We start from the raw sequence: 21,136 nt of genomic DNA on the forward strand, positions 1-21,136 counted from the left end.
CCCAGTCTCAGACCGGCGGCTGGACACACCTCCATCAGGAGCCCACACCGTCCTGGAGGCGCCAGCTCCGGGCCTGTTTCCCCCCTGGCCGCCAGCACCTGGCTGACCTTGCCCGCCACCGGCTCCGTCCTGGCCTGGGCTCACCTCCTGCCCCCCTCGCTGTGCGGGGAGCTGCGGGCCGGGGCGCCGTGGTCCGGGGGAGGGAGGTAGAGGTCGCTGGGTGGGCGGCGGAGGTCCAGGACGGGGCAGCTGGCGCCGGGGAAGGAATAGAGGGGTGCGGGCAGGGGCGCGCCGAGCTGCTGCGGGTGGTGGCGGGTGTAGTCCTGCGTGATAACCTCCTGCGGGCGGGGGTGGGCTGTCAGCAGGCTGCCTGGCCAAGGCTCCAAGGACCTTTTTGGGGGTTGGGATTCTGGGCCCCAGTACCCGAGTGGCCATGGGGTCAGGGGCTGGGTCAGAGGTCTCAAACTGACAGTCCTCACACGGACTGGATGTGACCGTCTAGCGTGCGTAAAAAGACTTTCAGAACGCGTGACCATTTAGAGGATGTGGGTCACGGCCCCGCACCCCCAGGGCCCCCTCAGTTGGATGAGGTGGCGGCTAACCGAGGGGCTCCCTTCCCCGGTCCCCGCCCCAGGCGTGAAGGGCGGAGGATGGGTAGTTACACTGATGTGCTGGGCCAGGGTGACCACCCGCTGGTGACCTTTGACCCCCGGGGCAGCCTGGCTCTCGGGCAGCGGCCGCAGGTGCGGGAGGTGGGCGGCCTCGCTACTGAGCTTCACGGTTCCTGTGGGGGCAAAGCGGAGAGCCGGTCAGCGCATGCGGGCGTGCCTCAGTTTCCCCACCTGTGCGCGCGCGGGGGGGGGGGGGCACGCACCTGGCTGCTTATGCTGAAACTCCGCCTCCAGGTGGCTCCTGTCCAGCTCCTCCAGGTGCCTGGGGAGCCCCTTGTCGTGGGCCAGGCTGGGCGAGCTCACGGGGCTCACGGGCTCCACCCCGTCGGGGCTGTAGCCGCCCGCGTGGTAACCTGCAACAGGGGGGCTGGCTCAGGGTGCGCGGGGCGCCGGCTCGGCGTCTGTGGGGCCCCTCCTGCGCTGGCCGGGTTCCCCCAGGGGTGCGGGGGGAGCTGAGCTGAGGCAGGGCTAGAGCCCCTAAGGACAGTTGGGGGAGGTCTGCAGAGAGGGGGGGTCACAAGGACAGGAGCGACACCGGCCGAGGGAAGAGGCAGCCGGGCGGTGAGGATGGGGGGCAAAGGGGAGTAAAATGGTGGGGGGGGGCAAGGCGGAGCACGGGGTGGAGGGCGACCCTGACTCTGACCCCAGCCCCCGGACCCCAGTTCCAGAGAAGTTGGGAGCCCGTTCACGGGGCTTCTCCTTCTTTGTGGGGTACACGGCTCCTCCTGCATGGCACGGGCACCCCCTCCCCATCCCATCTCCCTCCAAATCAAACGGGGTCCACACACAGAAGCAGGCAAAGACCCCCTCCCCCCGCCCCAGCCCGGCGCCCTCCCCCGCTCCCCAAACCCAGGCGTGGAGTGGGGAGATGGGAGGTGAGGCCGGAGTCCAAATCACAGATCCATTCATTAAAGAAAGAAAAAAGGAAAAAAAGCGAAAGTCCAAAAAAATAACAAAAAAATTATGGCAAGACGGTATGCAAATGATAAGGCCTTCCGGGCTGGAGGGGAGGCGGCGGCTGACTCGGGAGGCAGAGGCACGTGCACAGACCAGGGCGGGGGGAAAAGGAAAATACCAGAACCAATGGAAAAAAATGGGTGGGTGGGGGGAGAATTAAAAAAAAAAAAGCAGCGATCTGGAACTCTCTCTGGGCCACAGACGGGGCGGGCGGAGGGCCGGAAGTCTTACCATCGCGAGGGGAGTCGGTGGCCAGCGAACCTCCTTCTCGCGGCCCTTTAGCGTGAGTAATTTGACGCATGATTATCGCGTCTATGAAGGTGGCCGCTGACAGGGTGGTCTTACCCAGAGAGCGGAGCTCCAGTTCCTGGATGGAAAAGGTTTTACTTGGAATCTTTTCCCGGTGCGGCTCCGAGGCCGAGGCGGACGGCACCGGCGGGTCCGGGCTGGCGTGGGGTGCGAGGCTCTTCGCTGGGGTGCGGGCGATGGCCGCGTGGATGGAGCTGGGGGGCGCGAGGGGCCGGGGCTCGGAGCTCTTGCTGGGGGAGGAGGCGGGCTCCCGGGCGGGGGGCTTGGCGAGGAAGGCGTGGCCGGTGTCTGCACGGGGCCGCTCGGGCCGGGCCGGGGCCCGAGGGCCATCCTTGGGCAGCAGGACAGGCTCCATGATGGGAGGGTAGACCCCGTCCAGGGCGCTGCCCAGCGGGCAGTGGGTGGCGGGCGGGAACGTGGCAGCCGGGCGGACGGGCGAGGAGGTGGTGGTGGATCTGGAGGATGAGAGGAGGGGTCAGGCAGCTGCTCCCACACTCCTATACCCCCGATGAGTCCCTATACCTTGGACTCCATCCCTGCGGCTCCCAGAACTGGCCGCCCCCTGACCGCACAGCCTGGTGATGCCTACGCCTCCGTCCATGCATCTGTCCACCGCCCCGCGGTCTCCCCTGCCCGGCACTCATTAAGTCATGCCAAGGTTTTTTTCTTTTAATTGAAGACCTATGAGGTAGGTACGGAGCGCTCATTCTTCAGCTAGGAATAAGCCGTGAACCAGGTAAAGCCCTGAGTGCTATACTTTCATCAAGAAGACAGACTCTAAACACAGTAACAGATAAACCAGAACCCGACTGGAAGCCAGGCGTGGTGGCGCACGCCTGTAATCCCAGTACTTGGGAAGCTGAGACAGGAGGATCGCAGGTTTGAGGGCAGCCTCGGCAAGCAGTGAGACTCTCATCAACCCAGGGAGACCCTGTTTCCAAATATAAATAAAATAAGGCTGGGGGTGTAGCTCAGATATAATACCCTTGGGTTTAATCCCCAAAAATAGGGAGTGCCAGGGCCTCGGGTGACACGTGAGAGCAGACCCCGCAGGGCAGGCCCGGGAGACCCGGCTCCCTGCCCTCCACAGCGCCTAGCCTAGCGCCCACAGCCTTCCCAACAAGCCCCACATCCCGCCTGGAACAAACTTGTGTGCCCGGCCTGACATGTCAGCCGCCAATCTCCTCACCCCCCCACCCCATGTGCCCACCCGCCCTTGCCCCTAACCCATCCTCCCACCCCCGCCACCCACCCACCCAAGCCTCCTCCGTCCACCTGGCTCCCTATGTAGCCAGACCGCCCTGCCACCCACCCTCCACTGCCCCCGCCCACCCGGGCCTTGCCGTCTACCTGCCCTCACCATCCAGCACAAACTCATTCATAGAACACTTGGTAACTGTTCGTCCATCCACCGGTTCTCCTACCCGTCCACCTGTCCATCCATCAACTTGTTTATCCACTTAGCCATCTGTCCATCTACCTACCTGTCCCTCTCCCTGTCCATCTGTCCACCGATCTATCTACCCACCCACTACCTCCCGATCCACCTACCCACCCATCCAACCATCACACATCCTACCAATCCATCTACCCACCCATCTGTCCAACCATCCACCCATCTTCCTGTCCATCCATCCACACATCGTCCGCCCACTATCTACCCATCCGTCAGTCCATCCATCAACATATCCATTCACTACCCATCCATCCATCCATCCATCCATCTTCTTGTCCATTCGTCCACACACATCCATCCACCACCTTCCCATCCGTCTGTCCATCCATCCTACACCTATTCATCCATCTTCCCACTGGTCCATCCCGACCTCCCTCCCCCATCCCCCCTCCTCCCACCCCTCCCCCCAGCCCACTACATGCCCCTCCCCTCCCCCCAGCCCTCTTGGTGCCCACCCACCGCGCCCTCCTGGTGCCAACCTGGCCCACCTCAGGACCGTGGGCGTGCTGGGCTCCGCGGGGGCGCTGCCGCCTTTCATGCCCGTGTTGTGCAGCACGCTGGGCCTCTGCTGGAGGGCGTCCTGGGTCCGGGGAGACACGGGCGCGTGCTGGTGCGCGTGGGAGGCGGGCCGGCTGCCGCTGCTCTGCTCCGTACCTGGCGACAGGCCTCGGGTCAGAGGGCGCGGGCACCGCCGGGCCGGGGCTGGGGCCAGGGCTGCGGCCTACCGGGTCTCCAGATGGGCGCGTGCTCCACCGTGGTGGTGGACGCCAGGATGGACTTCTCCCGCTCCCGCTCCGACGAGGACGTGGCGGTGGGCTTCGTCAGGTGGGTGGGACCTCCTGGGAACCCCAAAGGCCAGCGGGGGCTCAGCTGGGGGCCAGGGACCAGAGCGACCCGCCACCCCCAGTGCCCGCGGGGGTGGGGTACCTGGGGAGAGCGGGGAGCTGCTGTGCCGGCTGGTGAAGGGTGGGGGCGCGGTGGGCAGGTAGGCCAGGCGGTCCATGGCGGCAGGGGTGCCCGGCGTCGGGGGCACCAGCACGGGCAGGTGGGGTACTTGGGACAGGTCAATGATGCCTGAGGAGAGCAGGGAGCTGCGGCCTCAGGGGAGAGGCCGCCGGAGCCCCGCAGCCCTGGGCTCCCTCCGCTCTTTCGCAGAGGACATCAGGTCCTGCACCCCCGGGCCCCCACGCTTGCTAGGACTGGGTCCAGGGGTGCTCTGGGCCTTCACGTACAGATGAGACTACGGAAGGTTTAAAGCCAAGGCCCAGACACACAAGCCACGGGCGTCCCCACCTCCCTTGGGATTCCCAAAGATGCCGTGAAAAACACGTGTACACGGGTGTATCATCGGAGAACACGTATACACGTGCGTACCGCGGCACCCCACGGGATGTGTGGCCAGGAGGCAGGAGCCCTGTGGACGATCACAGGAGGCCCACGTCGTGGAGACACCATCATCTCTGCACTTATATATATTTTTTGGTACTGGGGATGGAACCCAGGGGCATTCTACCTCCGAGCTGCTCCCCCAGCCCTATTTTCATTCTTTATTTTTAAACAGGGTCTCACTACATTGTGGAGGGCCTCCCAAGCACTGAGATTATGAGCATGCGCCACCACGCCTGGTTCCCGGCCCTATTTATTCTTTTAGTTTGAAAAGGGCCGGGCTAAGCTGCTGACTCCAACCTGCAATCCTCCTGCCTCAGCCTCCCAAGCACCGGGATTCCAGGTGTGCGCCGTCACACCCGCACCTCTGCGCCCTGGAGCTAGCCTGGGGAACCAGGAGGTAGGCCCAACCGATGGGGAGAGAGAGAGAGAGAGAGAGAGACAGACAGACAGACAGCCTGCCCACCTCGCGGGCCGGCAGCGTAGTTGAGGGCCAGCGAGGACTCCCGGGGCGAGAGGCCCCGCAGCATCTCTCGCTGGGCCATGGCGGTAGCGGCGTTGTGGTGCATCTGCTGGGAGGTGATGTAGTCATTGATGATAGTCTGGCGGTTCTCCAGGGCCGCCGTGTCGGGGTAGCCGCGGATGAGGTAGGGCGGGTACAGGTGCGGGTACGTGGGGTTGGGGGCCAGATGCCGGGGCAGGTAGTAGGCTGCGGCTGCGGGGGAAGAGCTGGGGTCAGGCAGCGGCCCGGCCGGGACCGCGCACCCAAGCCTCATATGCCCTACCCACGGCCCTGCCACACACACTCGGGGCTCCCCCAAACACTCCCCGCAAAACAGAACCACAGGCCTACAAGCGGGCAAGCACTTGCCCCCACACACAGAGAACCCCTGCTACGATGCACATACGATGCAGCTCTCCACTACAGGGCACCAAATGCCAACCAGCGGGCCGGGCGCGGCGCACGCTTGGCACCCCAGCACTTGGGAGGCTGAGACAGGAGGACCGAGGGTTCGTGGCCAGCCTCAGCTACTTAGCGAGGCCCTCTGCAAACTCAGTGAGACCCTGTTTCAAAACAAAGAATAAAAAATAGGGCTGAGGGTGGAGCTCGGAGGTAGAATGCCCCTGGGTTCCATCCCCAACACTGCAAACAAAACAAAACAAAACAAAACAAAACAAAAAACAACTACTAACACACTGTGGGGACGCAGCCTCGGACGGCCTTTCGGACTGTGTCTGTGGTCAGTCGGTCTTAACCCTGGGCCCTTGTTTAATGCATTTGCGATAATTTTCTCCCCCTTGGTCCTGGGGATTGAAACCAAGGGCACTTTACCTCTGAGTTCCACCCCCAGTCCTTTTTATTTTCTGTTTTGAAACAGGGTCTCTCTAGGCTGCTGAGGGGCTCGCTGTTAGCAACGGCCTCGTTGCCTTGCTGGCAGTCTGGCTAGGTTGCCGAGGCTGGCCGCGAACCTATGGGGGGTCCTGCCACAGAACCTACGGGGGGCGGGGGGTCCTGCTGCAGCCTCTCAGGCCCTGGGATGACAAGTCGTGCTCCAACATGCCTGGCTGCATTTGCAGTTTTGTTTTTCTTTTATTTTTATTTTGTGGTACTGAGGATTGAACCCAGGAGCATTCTATCTCCTAATTTACCCCAGCTCTATTTTATCTATCCTTTCCAACCAACCAACCTTCCTTCCTTCCTTCCTTCCTTCCTTCCTTCCTTCCTTCCTTCCTCCTTGCAGTACTGGGGATAAAACCCAGGGACATTCTACCTCCATGCTATACCCCTGCCCTATTTTATATTCCTTATTTTGAAACAGGGTCTCAGTGAGTTGTAAAGGGCCTCACTGAGTAGCTGAGGCTGGCCATGAACCATGACCCTCCTGTCTCCACCTCCCGAATGCTGGGATTTACAAGCGTGCGCCACCACGCCCGGCGATTTTATTCTTTGCTTAAAAACAAAGTCTTGCCAGCTTGCTGAGACTGGCCGTGAACCTGCAATCCTCCTGTCTCAGCCCCCAAGTACTGGGATCACAGTCGTGCGCCGCCGAGTCTGGCTGCGTTTGCAATTTTAAAGGCGATGATTAGCTGAACTTAGGTTGAGGTCAGCACACCCCGCCGAAGCGGGCTGGAAGCTCTCCAGTCCTGCTGGTGTTGAGAGCTCTCTGGGCCTCACCGACCCTCCAGGGGACCCTAGTTGTTGACTTCTGAGGGGTCCCCCCTGCTTACACTGATGGGTCCCACGCCCTGAGGCTGCGGTATGGGGGCCCCTGCAGTCACCTGCATCGAGAGGGATCCCGCGGGGTATGGAGGTGGGGTCGAAGGCCAGGGGGATGTGGCCGCGGTACAAGTCCACGCCGCTGACGCCCCGGAGTAGGTGCTCGTACGGGGAGATGGGGTGAGGGTGGTGCTCAGGCACGGCACTGTGCGGGGACTTGGCGATCTCACGCGGCGTCGAGGTCAGCTTCCGGTCCTGGGACGTCTTGCTGGATGACAGGCTGCCTGCGGGGACAGGTCACGGTGGCCTCAGCCCTCTGTGCGCCAGCCCTCCCAGGCCTGGCACAGGGCCGCCGGGGACCGTGTCATGGCGGGCGGCCGTCCCTGAGATGGGGGGACCGGGCCCTTCACGCACTCAGCTCCTTCTCCCGTTTCAAATTTCTTTTGTTTACTCATTTGGTTTTGATATTAATTCCCCTTAAAGAATAATCCATGGAGCCGGGCGTGGTGGCGCACGCTTGTCATCCCAGCATTTAGGAGGCCGAGACAGGAGGATCACGGTTTGAGGCCAGCCTCAGCTACTTAGTGAGGCTCTTTGCAACTCAGTGAGACCCTGTTTCTAAATAAAGAATAAAAAATAGGTCTGGGGTTGAATGGCCCTGGGTTCCATCCCCCTAGTGCTGTGGAAAAAAAGATCAGAGTAGGTAGCCCCAGGGACGCCCGGTCCCAGCCGGGGCCCAGTCCCCCCTTACCTTCCTGCAGCCGCGGCGTGGGCTCCCGCGTGGTCACAGGGGAGCCGCGCGGAAGGTGGCTGGTGAAGGGCGCCCCATGGTCCTCGTAGGTCAGGGGGCTCTGCCGCGGCTTGCCCACCTCGGGCACGATGACAGGCGCCCCGCGCGTGATGGAGCCCCCCGAGCTGGCGGCGGCCCCGGGCCGGCCCTTCAGGCTCTCCTCGTAGCAGGCCCGCTCCAGCGCCCGAGTGTCCGCGATCACGTCCAGTGGGTGCACGGCTGGGAAGGTGCGGCCCGGGCTGCCGATGATGGAACGCACGTCGTGTTTCTTGGAAGTGGAGGAGGCCGTGCTGGTATCGTACTTGAGCGGGGTGCCCTGGGGCGAGAGGGCACACACTCCATCTAGCACAAGCCCAGAGTTCTGAGCTGCAGTTTCTTTTTTTTTTTTTTTGTGGTACTGGGGTTCCTGGAAGCCCTTCTACTTCCGGGCTACACTCTCAGACCTATTTTATATTTTTGAAATAGGGTCTCTTATGCCAGCGCGGCTGGCTTCGAACCTGCGCGATCCTCCTGTCTCCGCCTCCCAAGCGCGGGGATGACAAGCGTGCCCACCACGCCCGGCCCCTCAGTTTCTCTTCTATCAAAAGGCAGTGGCGCACGCCTGTCATCTCAGTACATTGGAGAATGAGGCAGGAGGATCACAGGTTCGAGGCCAGCCTCACCAAGTAGTGAAACCCAGTTTCCAACCAAAAACTAAATAAATGAAAAGGGGTGGGCTGTAGCTCAGTGGTACAATAACCCTGGGTTCCATCCCCAGGACCCGTGACATCTCCTGGCCCGGGGACAGGGAGCCAGTGGGGACCACTGCGAACCCCATACCCTGGTCCGGCCCAGCCGGGTCTGTACCTGCGTGATGGAGCCTTCCTTGAGCGGCCGGGGCGCCAGGGGCAGCTCGGGCGTGCGCCGCAGCTCCTCCCGGGGAATCTCATGGATGGAACGGCCTGCCTCCTTCACCGTGGCCACAAGGCCCTCGTGGCCTGGCTTCAGCTTGAGGGGGCCCAGGGTCTCGAGGGGCCGGCTCTTGTAGGCCTCAGCCAGGTCCCGCGGGGGCGGGGGCGGGGGCGTGCCCTCGCGCTTCAGGAGCTTGGGCTCTCGCTGCAGGTAATCCTCTTGGGCCTCCACGTAGGAGCGCGGGATCCCTGTGGCGGGCGGTGCAGACCTCAGCAGGAGCAGGGCCCCCCACCCCAGGGGTTCTGGAGCCAGCTCCTTCCCCTCTCGTGGCCGGGCACCTGCCCTCGTCTCTTCTTCTAAGGTGAGAATATAAACAGAGCCACCTAAGTTCTGTGCCATCGGGAGGCTAACAGGCAGGGTGCCGCTCAGGGTCAGAGTGCTTGCCCGGCGCCACACGAAGAAAAAGAAGGAAAGAGAAAGAAAAGACAACAGACAGCCGGGCGCAGTGGCCCACACTTGGAATCCCCGTGCCTGGGAGGCTGAGACAGGAGGATCGCACAGGTTCAAAGCCAGCCTCAGCTACTTAGTGAGGCTCTCGGCAAGTTAGTGAGACCCTGTTTCCAAATAAAATAGAAAATAGGTCTGGGAGGATAGCCCGGAGGTAGAAATCCCCTGAGTTCCATCCCAAGTACCACACACACACACAAAAAAAACCCCAAACAACCTAAAATAGGGCCGGGGGTAAAATGCCCCAGGGTTCAATCCCCAAATCCCCAGTACCATCAAAAAAAAAAAAAAAAAAAAAAAAAAAGAGAGAGAGAGAGAAAAAGAGAGAAAAGTGAAATAGCACTGAACTGCCCGGTCACGAACCAGCCACAGGGCAGCCAACGCTGAGCCATCAACGGCACCTGCAAAGCTGCCGCTTTCTGTTTTTAGATTCCCTTGCTCTGTGCTTGTGTCCGTGCAGGCACAGGTTGCATGTGAGGGCCGGGGGTCCTCGTGTGCCCATCTGTGGAGCGCCTGCCCCCCACCAGCTCGAGGGCACATGGGGTGCGGGGCCGGTACCTTGGGTGATGGAGCCACGGATGTGGTGCTGCTCCTTGAGATGGTGGGGGCTGTGCCGCTCAGGCGGGATGGCGCGGCCCATGAGGCCTGTGAGACGGGGGTGGCGGTGTCACTATGGGGGTCCACAGGGGCCCAGGCAAGGACAGCAGCCCCCAGGGCACTGGTGGTGACACTGGACACAGCAAGCAAGTGCTCACCCCTGGGCCCTGCGCTGCCTCTAGCCAAGCCTCAGTTTCCCCACTGGGGTCAGGGCCTGCCACTCCTCCCACCCTCCTGGGGGTGCCGGGAGGAGGCTTCTCCCTCTGCTGCTACCACCCGGCCGCTGGGCCCCTGCACCTCGTGTCCCTGGGGGGCCGCGGGCCGACACCCACCCTCGATGCTCGCGGAAGAGATGGCTCTGCCCACCCGTCCCTCCATCATGTCGTAGGTGCGCTTGGGGGCGGCCGCCTCGTGCGGAGGACCCGAGCTGCTCCTGCCGTCCTCTTTGGAGCACTGGGCCACGGACATGCCACCTGGACCGGACGGGGTGCAGAGGAGGGGTCAGGTGGGCCCCATACGAGCTGGCTGTCTGCGCCCCTCACGGGACGGGACACAAGCCACATGCCGGAGTGAACAGAGACACGCTGGCGGAGTGCGAGTTCAAAGCTCACAGGTCTGGGTGTGCGAGAGGACACGCTCACACGTGGCCTGGCTGCTGCAGGGAACACAGGCAGACACCTAAGGGGGTTGCTGGGCGGTATTCGACTTTGCGTGTGAGCGTGTGGCCAGCCACACCTGGAAGCTGGCCTGTGTTGACGTCTGTGCACAGATGGGTGTGCACACTGTGATGAGCCTGCGTGGGGCTGGGTGGCAGGGAGGTTTCCACAGAGAGGCAGCCTCATGCCCCAGAGGCGCTGGCGCCCCTCCACCCAGGCCGAGGTCCCAGCAGAAAGCCCTGGCTGCCCCAGGCCGGGGGTGGCTCTAGCCGGGCTCTCCTCGCACATGCCAGGGTCCAGGAGCACCGGAGACAAGGCCCTAGAAGCTGCAGCCCAGCCCTCGGGGTCCAAGAGGCTCAGTGCTCAATCTCTGTGACCTCCAGGTGTGAAGGGCCCCAGACTTGTAAGCTGGGGAGACCATTTTCTGCCCTAACATTGTCCCTATTAGCTGCTGCTGATTCAGCCGTGGGAAATCCCTGATGAGGATGGAGAGGAGGCCAGGCATGGTGGCGCCCACTTGTGATCCTGTCTCTCGGGAGCCCAGGAAGGAGCCACACAGAAGGACCCCTGGTGTTCGTAAACCTGTTCTTGTTCTCTCCCCCTCCCTCTCTCCCCCTCCCTCTCTCCCTCTCCCTCCCTCTCCCTCCCTCTCTCTTTCTGTGATACTGGGGATGGAACCCAGGGGCATTCTACCTCTGAGCTACACCCCCAGCCTTATTTTGGTTTTTTATTCTATTTGGAAACAAGGTCTCACTGAGTCACAAAGGGCCTAAGTAGCTGAGGCTGTCCACAAACTGCGACCCTCCTGTCTTAGCCTTCCAAGTGCTGGGATTGCAAGCGTGCGCCACCACACCCGGCTGCACCTGTTCTTCACCCCCAAGGTGGGGACCGGGCTCTTTGTCTCGCCCTCAGCCACAGGGAGTGATAGGAGGGGCGCCCCTTCCCGCGCCTGGCTGCCTCCCTCCCTGCCATGGTTTTGGGGACCCTTATTTATTGACCAATGTCAGACATGGATGCCTGTGGACAGGCCTCGCCACACAGGCAGGCCTCTGACTTGGTGCCGACACGGGGCTCCCAACTCGTCCTCCTGTGGAGCTAACTGAGGACGAGGACCTGGCACGTTCTCGGCCTGCTAGGTCCGCAGCCCAGACACGGAGTTGGCGCCCCATGGACGCCAGGCCCAAGGCCTCCAGGACTCACCCTCGTAAGACAGCACGTGGCCCTTCTTGCCCTCATAGATGACGTGGCCCTTGGGCAGGCCGTCCTCACGGGCCCGCTCCAGGCGGCTGGGGCTGTCCTCGCCAATGATCCTGGTGATGGTACCCTTGTACAGGACCTCAGCCGGGGTGCCCTGTGGGGGTGGGGGGCTGAGCACAGGGCCTGTGCCAAGGACCCCGGGGCCCAGCCTGGACCCATACACACACACGCATCTCGTCTCTAACAGGGAGGAGCGCCCAGCAGAACAGGTCAACACCAGGACCCTTGGGAGGCCTTGCCGAGGGAGGGCCACACTCTCTCGACTCATTTAGTCCTTGAAATAACCTCAAGACAGGTACCTTGACCCTACTACTTAGTCTCCCAGCCTCAGCACCGGTGGCATCTTGGCCTCGACACATTAGGTGCTAATTCACACCTCCCTAGGCCAAGACAGCCAGAAACACCCAGTACTGTCACCTGGTGGCCCTGGGGTCAAGATCTCCCCCAGGGGAGAACTACTGATTTATTTTATTACTACTATTATTATTAGTTTTATTTGCAGTACTAGAAAATTGAATCCAAGGGCATTCTACCTCGGAGCTATACCCCTAGCACCTACCTTCCTTTCTTCCTTTCTTTCTTTCTTTCTTTCTTTCTTTCTTTCTTTCTTTCTTTTCTTTCTTTCTTTCTTTCTCTCTTTCATACTGGGGATGGGACCCAGGGGTATTCTACCTCCGAGCTACAACCCCAACCCTATTGTGTGTGTGTGTGTGTGTGTGTGTGTGTGTGTGTGTGTGTGTGTGTACTGGGAGTGGAACCCAGAGGCTTTCTACCCCCAGGATAAACTTCCAGACCTATTTTCTATTTTATTGGAAACAGGGTCTCACTAAGTTGCTGAGAGCCTCACTAAGTAGCGGAGACTGGCTTTGAACCTGCGCGATCCTCCTGTCTCAGCCTCCCAAGCGCGGGGATTACAAGGGTGTACCACCCCGCCTGGCCGATTTTTTTTTTTTTTTTTGAAACAGGGTCTGAGTTGCGAAGCGCCTAAGTAGCTGAGGCTGTCTGTGAACCGCAGTCCTCCAGTCTCATCCTCCCGAATGCTGGGATGACAAGCATGCGCCACCACGCACAGCCTGGGAAGGCCAGTCCCTTGAGTGGGCCCAGTGCCCTCAGCTGGGCTCTTGTTCTGACCCTTGCTATTTGCACTCAACGAAGCTGCCCTCGAATGCTCAGCATTTCAAAACCGATTTGCAAACAAGAAATACTTCCTCTAGGCCGGGATTCAAGGCCACTCAGGTCTACACCGCACTGCCGGAGACCACCCTGCCACCTCAAGTTACGTGAGGATGTGTGTAAGCATGTGTCTGGTGTGCACTGGCTCCTGTCCTCTGGCACGTGTGTTAGTTAGGGCCAGACAAAACCTGGGGCCTCTTTCCAGCACATTTTGGGAACCTCATGCCCTTCAGCCTTCGCTCAGGCGGCTCCCTGGGCCCAGAACACGGTTCCCTGAGCTTTCTGTGTGGCTTGCACCTCCGATTTCCTCTGACTGTGGCCGCCACATCCCATCCCCAGCTGGCCTGCCTCAGTGGCTTCCCTGGGGCGCCAGACATCCCCAGTCAAGGTATCTTACTGACTTCAGAGCATCCGATCTTCTGAAATCACCTGCTGGGTAGTGACCTGTCTACACAGGTCTATATAGCTCTGCCGTGACTGGTTCTCTGAGGGGCAATGAGAATGGGGGTATCCTGGCACCCCAACCCTGACTCCAGGGAGGCCACAAGCACGTGTACCCTAGGCTGTCGCCTGCCGCTGAGGCTGCCCCGCCCCATCCTTCCCACCCCGCCAGGCACCTACGTGGGTAATGGAGCCGCGGTAGGTGCCGGGGCTCTCCGAGGGTCCCCGCGAGCTGGGGGGTCCTCTGCTGATGCTGCCCCCCGTGACGGAGCCCAGAGCTGTCCCTATAAGACACAACACAAGGGAATGTCAGTATCTCAGCCCCCTGGCATGGCCCACCCGGTGTCCCGAAGGCTGAAGGGGAGTCCTGGACCCGCTAGGGAGGTGTGATGCTTCTCAGTGGGTCTGGAAGGGACCGTTCCTGCCTTAACTGCTGGGGGTGTGGGCAGAGGGGACCAGGCCCTCACCTCTCAGCACAGACGTCTCCTGGGCCGTGGGTGCTCCGAGGCTCTCGGGGGGCCCGGCCTGGCCGTGTGGGGACAACTGCTCTTGCTTCACCCCACTGAAGGGCGCTGCAGACCAGCAGGCGGGTGAGCCATGCCCAGGCTGCCCTTCCCTTATAGGGCCAGGACCGCTGGCTCCCCACTCCGCCCAGAGCCTCCCTGGCCCAGATGCCCACCCTTGCCTGCTCAGCACAGGCAGCAAAGCCGAGCTGGGCTGTCCCAGCGGGAGAGCAGGCTCCTTACCCAGCTTCTTGGGGTCCATGGCGAGAGGCAGCCCCATGGAGATGGGGCCCACCGGGGCCTTGGCGTGCTCAGAGTACGGGACATGGAGCTGCACAGACAGTCCCTGTGGGGAGAGATGGTGGGGGTCGGGTCTGAGTGGCAGGCACCTCTGACCTGCACCTCCCGGGCCTCCATCCTAGGACCCATGAGGTTTGAAGGACACATGCCACCCGGTGCAGGGACACCCCCCCCCCTTATTTTTTCAGTACTAGGGCTGGAACCCAAGGGGATTCTACCTCCGAGCTACACACCCAGCCCTATTTTTATTTTTTATTTTTTCTGCAGGTCTGGGGATGGAACCCAGGTCTCGAGCTATACACCCCCTGCCCTATTTTTTATTCTTTATTTTGAAACAGGGTCTCATTGAGTTGCAGTGGGCCTCACTAAGTAGTAGCTGAGGCTGGCCGCAAACTGCAATCCTCCGGTCTCAGCCTCCCGAATGCTGGGGTTACAAGTGTGCGCCATGCCCGGATTATGTCGTCCCTACTAGTACCTCCACTTTTACCACTGAACAGAGAAACTGAGGCTCAGAAAGGTGACGTCATTTGCTTTGAGGCCACACAGTCTGGTTCCAGAGCCCAGCCCTGGTGTGACCTCCAAGGACCAGGTCCCCGGTGTTGGGGGCAGCGCACCCCCAGAGTCTGCCCCCCATCATGGCGGGGAAGGGGCCCCCCTCGGGTGCATCTCCAGGTCCCCTCCTCACCTGGGACACAGCACCCATTTGCCTCTCGAGGACACCAGGGTGCTTGGTTGACGAGATGAGGGGCGGCGGGTTGGAGATGGTGGGAGGGCGGGGGAGGCCGGGCCGGGCGGCGTCGTGCAGGCCCAGGGGCAGCGGGTGACCTGCGGGCACAGGGCTGTATGCAGCGGGGTGCACACCCTGGACACATCCTGCCACCCCTACTCCGCTGGGCACCGTGCCTCGAGCCCTCTGTGGGGACCCTGCTACCCAGGAGCCTCTTTCTACCCACCCTGACCCCACGGCTCAGGCCTGGACCCCCCAGCCTGGCCACCCGACTCTTTGGGAGTAGATTACTCCCGTAATCTACTCCCAAAGAGATCCTCTATGTCTGCCTTTCTTTCTTTCTTTCTTTCTTTCTTTCTTTCTTTCTTTCTTTCTTTCTTTCTTTCTTTCTTTCTTTTACTATACAAGGGATGAAACTTGGGGCATTCTACCTCTGAGCTACACCCCCAGCCCTATTTTTTATTTTGAAACAGGCTCTCATTAAGTTGCAAGGGCCTCGCTAAGCAGCTGAGGCTGACTGTGAACCACGATCCTCCTGTCTCAGCGCCCCACCCCCAGTACTGGGGAGGTGTGCGCCACCACACCCAGTCCAAGCCTTACAAAAGGCTGTTAGTCCACACCCTCCCCGCCGTGAGCCTTCAGTGCCGCCCCTGCCTTGGCGTTTGAGCTCAGCTGACCTGCCCCTCGGCTGCCTGGGCACCGAGCTACCGCCGCGGTCACCTGCCTTAGCCTCTCGTGTGTTGCCCTTCTGAATATGCCTCTGGACCTTTGCACACGCCATTCCCCGGCCTGGCATGCCTTTCTCTGCTCCTCTCCCGGCTCCCTGGGCCCACTCATCCTTCAGGACCAGGCCGGCTGAGGCCGGTCTTGGCTGCCATCTGTATGGGCCACGGCGGGGCCACCTGGATCCCTGAGGTGCCCAGGCTGGCCCTCAAGCCCAGCTTCACGGCATTTGTGAGCTGTGGCGCCCCGTGCCTTGCTTCTCTCTCTTTGCCTGCCCATGCTCTGGCTCTAAGCCATTGAGAAAAATCAGATCTCCCGCTTTAAGCCAGCCCCCCACCAGCTCAGACACCACCCGATCGCACCGACTGCCTTCCCTTGGCTCAACAGGCCACCCTCTAGCGCAGCCCGGTAGGCCCGCGGGACCTCCCTGGGCAGGTAAACACTCGGTGCCCCGTGTCTGCAGAGTGGCGGCCGAGGCGCCCAGGCGTGGAGCCAGCGACTCACCAGGTGGTGCGTAGGAGAAGGCAGAGGGGTCCGGAGCGTGCGGGGAGGCCTTGATCACCTCGCGAGGGGGCACGGAGAAGGGCAGGCCTGACGTCCAGCAAGACAGCTCGGCGGGCAGCTTCTGGCCCTCGCTCGGGAAGGGCGGGAAGAAGGCGGGCTTCTCTGCTGGGGTACGAGGTGCGTGGTCAAGCAACGCCCGGCTAGCCCTGGGACCCCGCTGCCCCACCGATGTCTCCAAGCGGGCCCTTTGCAGGCCTGGCCTTGGGCAGGGCGGGGGTCCTGGCCGGCAGGAGCAGAGCCTGTGATGTCTGGCGCAGCCCTGACGCTGCACACTGGACGCTGCTCCGTCCCTGCGATTTTTCATGCAGGGCTGGGGGCTCTCAGCTGCCTCCGAGACCACAAGAGTGGAGCCCTGGCTTGGCTAATCCCACAGCACACGAGTTATGCCGGCAAGTGAACCCGTACACCAGAGGCAGCAAGTAGTGACCCAGCTGCCCGAGTACATTTCTCCAGAGGTCACCTCTGTCCAGGCATTCACTGTCCCCAGCAGGGACAACTGGTTGCAACGGGCTGGCAGAGCCGAGCACCTCCACCATCTAGGCTCCGCAGAGGACGGAGGAGCCGGCCGCGGCTGGCTGCCTGCACTGTGCGTGTGAGCCAGGCGGTGGCCCCGAGCCCAGGCGGCCACAATCACAGCGTCAGCCTCTTTGCTGGGCCTGGACTAAATGCCAGGCACCGTGCTGAGCCCGGCCTGACCTCAATGAGGCCAGACTCGTTTTACCAAGGGGGAAGCGGGCCCAGAGCCGCCGGCGGACATCTTTGTGGTTACCAGCCAGGATGTGGCTGTGTCGGAATTTGAACCCAAAAGGCACAAAAAGCAACGCAGTGATCCGCTCTCCCCGGGACTGCACTGCCGACGCCAAGGCCACGCTTTTTACATCACGGATCGAGGCCGCGCCCTCCAGGAAAGGACCGTGATAACCTCCACTTTATAGTCAGGAAACGGCCCCCCACGGCTCCCATTGGCCTCAGAGCTCTGCGCCTGCGGGCCTGGGCTGCAGCCTGAGGCTTTATTCCCCAAGGCCGTGCGTGGGAAGAGCCCCGTTCTCAAGCCTGGGACCCTCGATTCACAGCCAGGTCACGCACTCGGGTGGGTCTGTCTTAGTAACCGCCCGCCAGCCTTCCCCGCTTTGCGGAAATCTGTCCTGCCGCAAACCTATCCAAGCAAAGTGGGAGTGGCAGAGGCCCCAGACCCTGGGCCACGCCCGGCAGGCGGGCAGGGCACCCCTTGGGTATCTCTGCGTGACTGCGCCCACTCGAAAGCCCATTAGGATGAGGAAGGAGGGTGCTGAGGTCAATTAGGCATGGCTCGTGGGGGCAGAGAGGCACACAGCCCATCTGTCTCCTAAAAGCCAGGAAAAGATGCTTCCCCTGGACTTGTGCCTCGGAGAGGTGGCAGATGCAGGAATAACTTGTATCTGGGGATTCTCACTTCCAACCAGCCCCCAGCAGGGGCCCCACAGGGCCTGTCGCAGGCCAGAAAATGCGGCAAACTCCCCAGGGTTGGTTTGCTCATCCAGCGACCCGCCTGGTGTGCGCCGGGGCCCCTCTCCAGCTTAGCCTTAGAGAGCTGGGGGAGGCGGGGGCGAAGGAGGATTTGGTGCTGAAAGGGAAACTTGGGGCCGGGCCAGGCTGGGCGGGTCGCGAGGGCTGGGAGACACAACCTGTTCCTGCAGCTGGCCCAGGGGAGCCCAAGGGGCCGGGCTGGCCAGGCAGCTCCACCCGGGGGCCAGGGCTGGGGGCGGGGGCTGCTTCCTGAGAGACCGGAGAGAAAGAGAGAGAGTGAGTGCTGGGCGTCAAGTTCACACAGGCCCCCGAGGGAGTGGAGCTGAGGGCCAGACCACAGAGGAGGCCTGGGCCAGGTACCCGGTCCCTGCGGGGACAAGTCCAGGAAACAGCCGAGCCCAGCCAGGCCGATGGGCCGGGGGCCAGCTGCCCCACCTGACTCTGGCCGTGCGAGAGCCATCGCCCGCCAAGCTGTCCGGCCTGCCGGTGACACGGGCGACTGGCCCGACCCTGGGGTGGCTTCCACGAGGCATGGGGTGCCCTGGCTCCTCAAGTCTCTTCTATCCTCACCCCACCCCAGACGCACCACCAGGCCCGCCGGCTTATCTTCCAGATGCTCCCAATTCATCTTCCCCGGCGCCCCTCTGGGGGACGTCACTGCGGCCCCGTGCCTCTGCCCTCGGCACCCTGCGGCCCCTTGTCCTTGGTTATCACCGGAGAGAAGTTCTCAAGACAGGACTGGGAATCCCTGCCCCTCCTCCAACACACAACCACTTACAACTAAGACAAAACCTGTTCTCCACTGCGCCCCCCCCCACACACACACCAGCTTCTGCACCATCTGGTCCCTGCTTCCTTCCCCGGCCCCCTCTCCTACCCTCCTGCCAGCTACAAACACCACCCGGCAGCGTCACAAGCACCTAACTCACCCCTGGGCCTTTGCACATGCCACGCCTGCTGCCTGGAGCACCCCGCCCCGGACCTGCCTGGCTGCTTGGCCCGCTCCCTCTGGTTGAACCACTTTTACACCACCCTACTGTGCTAGCAGTCCCTTGTTTCTTAAAAAAAAAAAAAAAAAAAAAGGCCAGTCGCTCTCAGAGTAGGACATCCTCCCCCCACCCGGATCCCCCGTGCCTAGCACACTGCTCGCAACCTCAGCTACCCAGCGAACGCTTGGGCCCAGGCTTGCCCGGGTGCTCACCCACCCTCTGCCCTTGGGGAGAACCTGGGGTCCTGCAGCTAGCAGGGTGCCCGGTAGGTGGGTCCCTGTTTAGGGACAGCTCTGCTTTATTTATTGAGTGGGGCGCCTCTCCTTGGGGGCCCTGTCCGCCCAGCCTGGCTGGGGCCCCAAGAGCTGCTCTGGGGTCAGTTTCTAAATCTACACGTGCAGCAGCAACAGCGTGTCCGCCCAGGGAGACAGAGCCGGACGGCGGGGCCTGCCTCAGTCCTCGCCTGCCCCTGCTCCTCATGCTTAGAATTCAGGCAAGCTGCCCTAGTGCGGGCCCGCGCAGGCTCTGCACACTTACCCTCCTTCTCGGTGGCCACGGGAGGTGCGGGGCTCCTGCTCTTGACCCGAGGGCTGCTGCTGGGTTGCTGGGGGGCGTCGATGTCTGGCTGCAGGTGCTGCGGGGTCGGCGGGGCAGGGGCGGCCGGCTTGGGGGGTGCCGCGTCTTCCCGGGGAGGCTCGTGGACCTTGGAGACCTGCTGGGGAAGAGGGAGGAGCCCGTGTGTGGCGGGTCTGGAGCGAGTCGCCCAGCGAGGGGCGCAGGGACAGCGAGGTCACTCAAGGTCACAAGCAGGGCAGGGAAGAACCTGGGCCAACACATTCTGGTCAAGACGGGCCTGTGTTGGCTGCCCAGGGCTGGATCGGCAGCCGGAACCCACCACCACCCTCTCCGCCTGGCCCAGTCTCTGTAACCTAAAGCCCTCAGAGAAATGGGCACTGAGAAACAGGACCAAGCCGGCCTTGAGGAGCTGGGAGCGCCCGGGCCCGGCACCCACAAAGCCCTAACCAACCTCCTAACCCGGTTGGCAAGAGCTTCAGCTGCCCTTGGGAAGACGGGCTGTGTCTTGGAGAGAGGCCTGGCCAGGAGAATGCTTGGAGGCCGCGAGCTCGCGGGGGGCCTGAGACCAGAACTAGCGGGGAGCCTACCCTTCTCTGGCGCACGGTTATAGTCGGGGCCCGGCTGGCTCCTGGGAGCTGGGGTGCGCGCACGCGGGCTCTGCGGCTCACACCTCCCACTCCCTGGGGCCCCACTAGCACCCTGGGTTTCCTCTGGTCTGCCACCTCAGCTCGGCAGGGATTTCTTTTTCAGGCACCAGGAGGACGGGCAGAAGGCAGGACAGACACTCACAACAGGAGGTATGGCAGCCGCCCGCTGCTTCAGCTGCTTAAGGTCCAGCGGCTTCTGGGGCGAGGCGCTGGCCCTGGGGTCGCCGGTCGGGGTGAGCAGGCTGGGCCTTGGGGACTGCAGCCTAGGAGAAGACAAGCGTCAGACCCTCCGCGTCCCTGGTCTCAAGCCCCGGAGGGGCTGGCGAGGGGAAGCGGGACAATCCAGAGGGCCCCCTGAGGGGAAGCGCATCTCTGGTTGACGCAGGTCCCACGGGGGCCGAGACCACCTCCCACCCAGGCGACCAGGCCCAGAGGCCAGGCCGGGATCAAAGCCCCATCTGTGTGACAGCGCCCGGCAGGGCGGGCCCTCCGGAGCTGCCGGAAAGCCCAAGCCTCGGCTAGATTAAGGCAGAGGGCGATTAAGAGATTTACTGGAGATTATTCACCAGCGGCTCAGGTGCCAGGCAGGGCCTTGGGCAGGGAGCCGAATCCTCTCCGTTTACAGCGGGCGGACAGGCGCCGCGCCCTGGGCCGGAATCCCCCCCTCACACCACCTAGGTAGGACACTGCAGGCTCGCTGTGGAGGGCTGCGTACAGCGGCCATCAGTCACTCCTGGGCAACAGTCCCCAACCTGGGGCTGCGACTGGCACTGGGAGACGGGCACAGGGTGCGTGGTGGGGTACGGGCCAGGGTGTGGCTTCGGCTGCCCCGGCTCTGGGCATGGTACCTGCCACCATCTCTATGGCTCCGGGCCTTTAAGGGAAGGAAAGGCTTCCTCTGGCCAGAGGGTCACCCGCAAGTACGAGGCAAGCCCCGCCCTGTGCCCTGGGCAGGAGACCTGTGGGTTCAATGACCGGGCAGCTAGGAGGCTGGCGTGCCACACACGCGCGGCCAGCCACAGCCCGCCTTCTGACCAGCAGGCCACTCTTCACGCCACCACCGGGGCCCAGCCCGGAGCAGCACATGGAGCCCGGCCTGTGGCTGCCCCCCTCCACTCAGCCGTGGCAGGACCACGGGCATGGGACGGACCCGCTCTGCGGGTACCAGCCTCCTGCCTGCATCGGCCACATGCTCGGCCAAGCAGGAAGAGTGGAGACAGCCGGGCAATCACGGCCTGCAGGCGGGCAGGGGAAGATGCCCGGCCCCGCATGCCCTCAAGCCAAGGAACTCT

General features: G+C 62.4%; 1 protein-coding gene across 3 annotated transcripts in view; it reads right to left on the reverse strand.

Moving 5' to 3' along the window:
* Positions 1-21,136, reverse strand: part of NCOR2 (nuclear receptor corepressor 2) — a gene marked incomplete at both ends in the record, with an annotated part of 118,931 nt that overhangs the window by 7,390 nt on the left and 90,405 nt on the right. For 2 of the 3 annotated variants that reach the window (XM_080717516.1, XM_080717515.1), the window contains 21 exons: positions 145-338; positions 663-784; positions 875-1,024; positions 1,974-2,392; positions 3,882-4,047; positions 4,119-4,232; positions 4,321-4,467; positions 5,246-5,494; positions 7,060-7,281; positions 7,749-8,103; positions 8,634-8,926; positions 9,744-9,830; positions 10,115-10,255; positions 11,639-11,789; positions 13,490-13,593; positions 13,777-13,881; positions 14,056-14,158; positions 14,798-14,937; positions 16,067-16,231; positions 19,159-19,336; positions 19,987-20,107. In XM_080717516.1, the coding sequence (XP_080573642.1) occupies positions 145-338; positions 663-784; positions 875-1,024; positions 1,974-2,392; positions 3,882-4,047; positions 4,119-4,232; positions 4,321-4,467; positions 5,246-5,494; positions 7,060-7,281; positions 7,749-8,103; positions 8,634-8,926; positions 9,744-9,830; positions 10,115-10,255; positions 11,639-11,789; positions 13,490-13,593; positions 13,777-13,881; positions 14,056-14,158; positions 14,798-14,937; positions 16,067-16,231; positions 19,159-19,336; positions 19,987-20,107 (3,726 nt within the window). Of the gene's footprint in view, positions 1-144; positions 339-662; positions 785-874; positions 1,025-1,973; positions 2,393-3,881; positions 4,048-4,118; positions 4,233-4,320; positions 4,468-5,245; positions 5,495-7,059; positions 7,282-7,748; positions 8,104-8,633; positions 8,927-9,743; positions 9,831-10,114; positions 10,256-11,638; positions 11,790-13,489; positions 13,594-13,776; positions 13,882-14,055; positions 14,159-14,797; positions 14,938-16,066; positions 16,232-19,154; positions 19,337-19,986; positions 20,108-21,136 lie in introns of all 3 variants that reach the window. The other variant, XM_080717514.1, reaches the window with a different exon arrangement.

The sequence above is a fragment of the Muscardinus avellanarius genome, assembly GCF_963383645.1.
Source record: "Muscardinus avellanarius genome assembly, chromosome: 21".
Lineage (NCBI taxonomy): Eukaryota > Metazoa > Chordata > Mammalia > Rodentia > Gliridae > Muscardinus > Muscardinus avellanarius.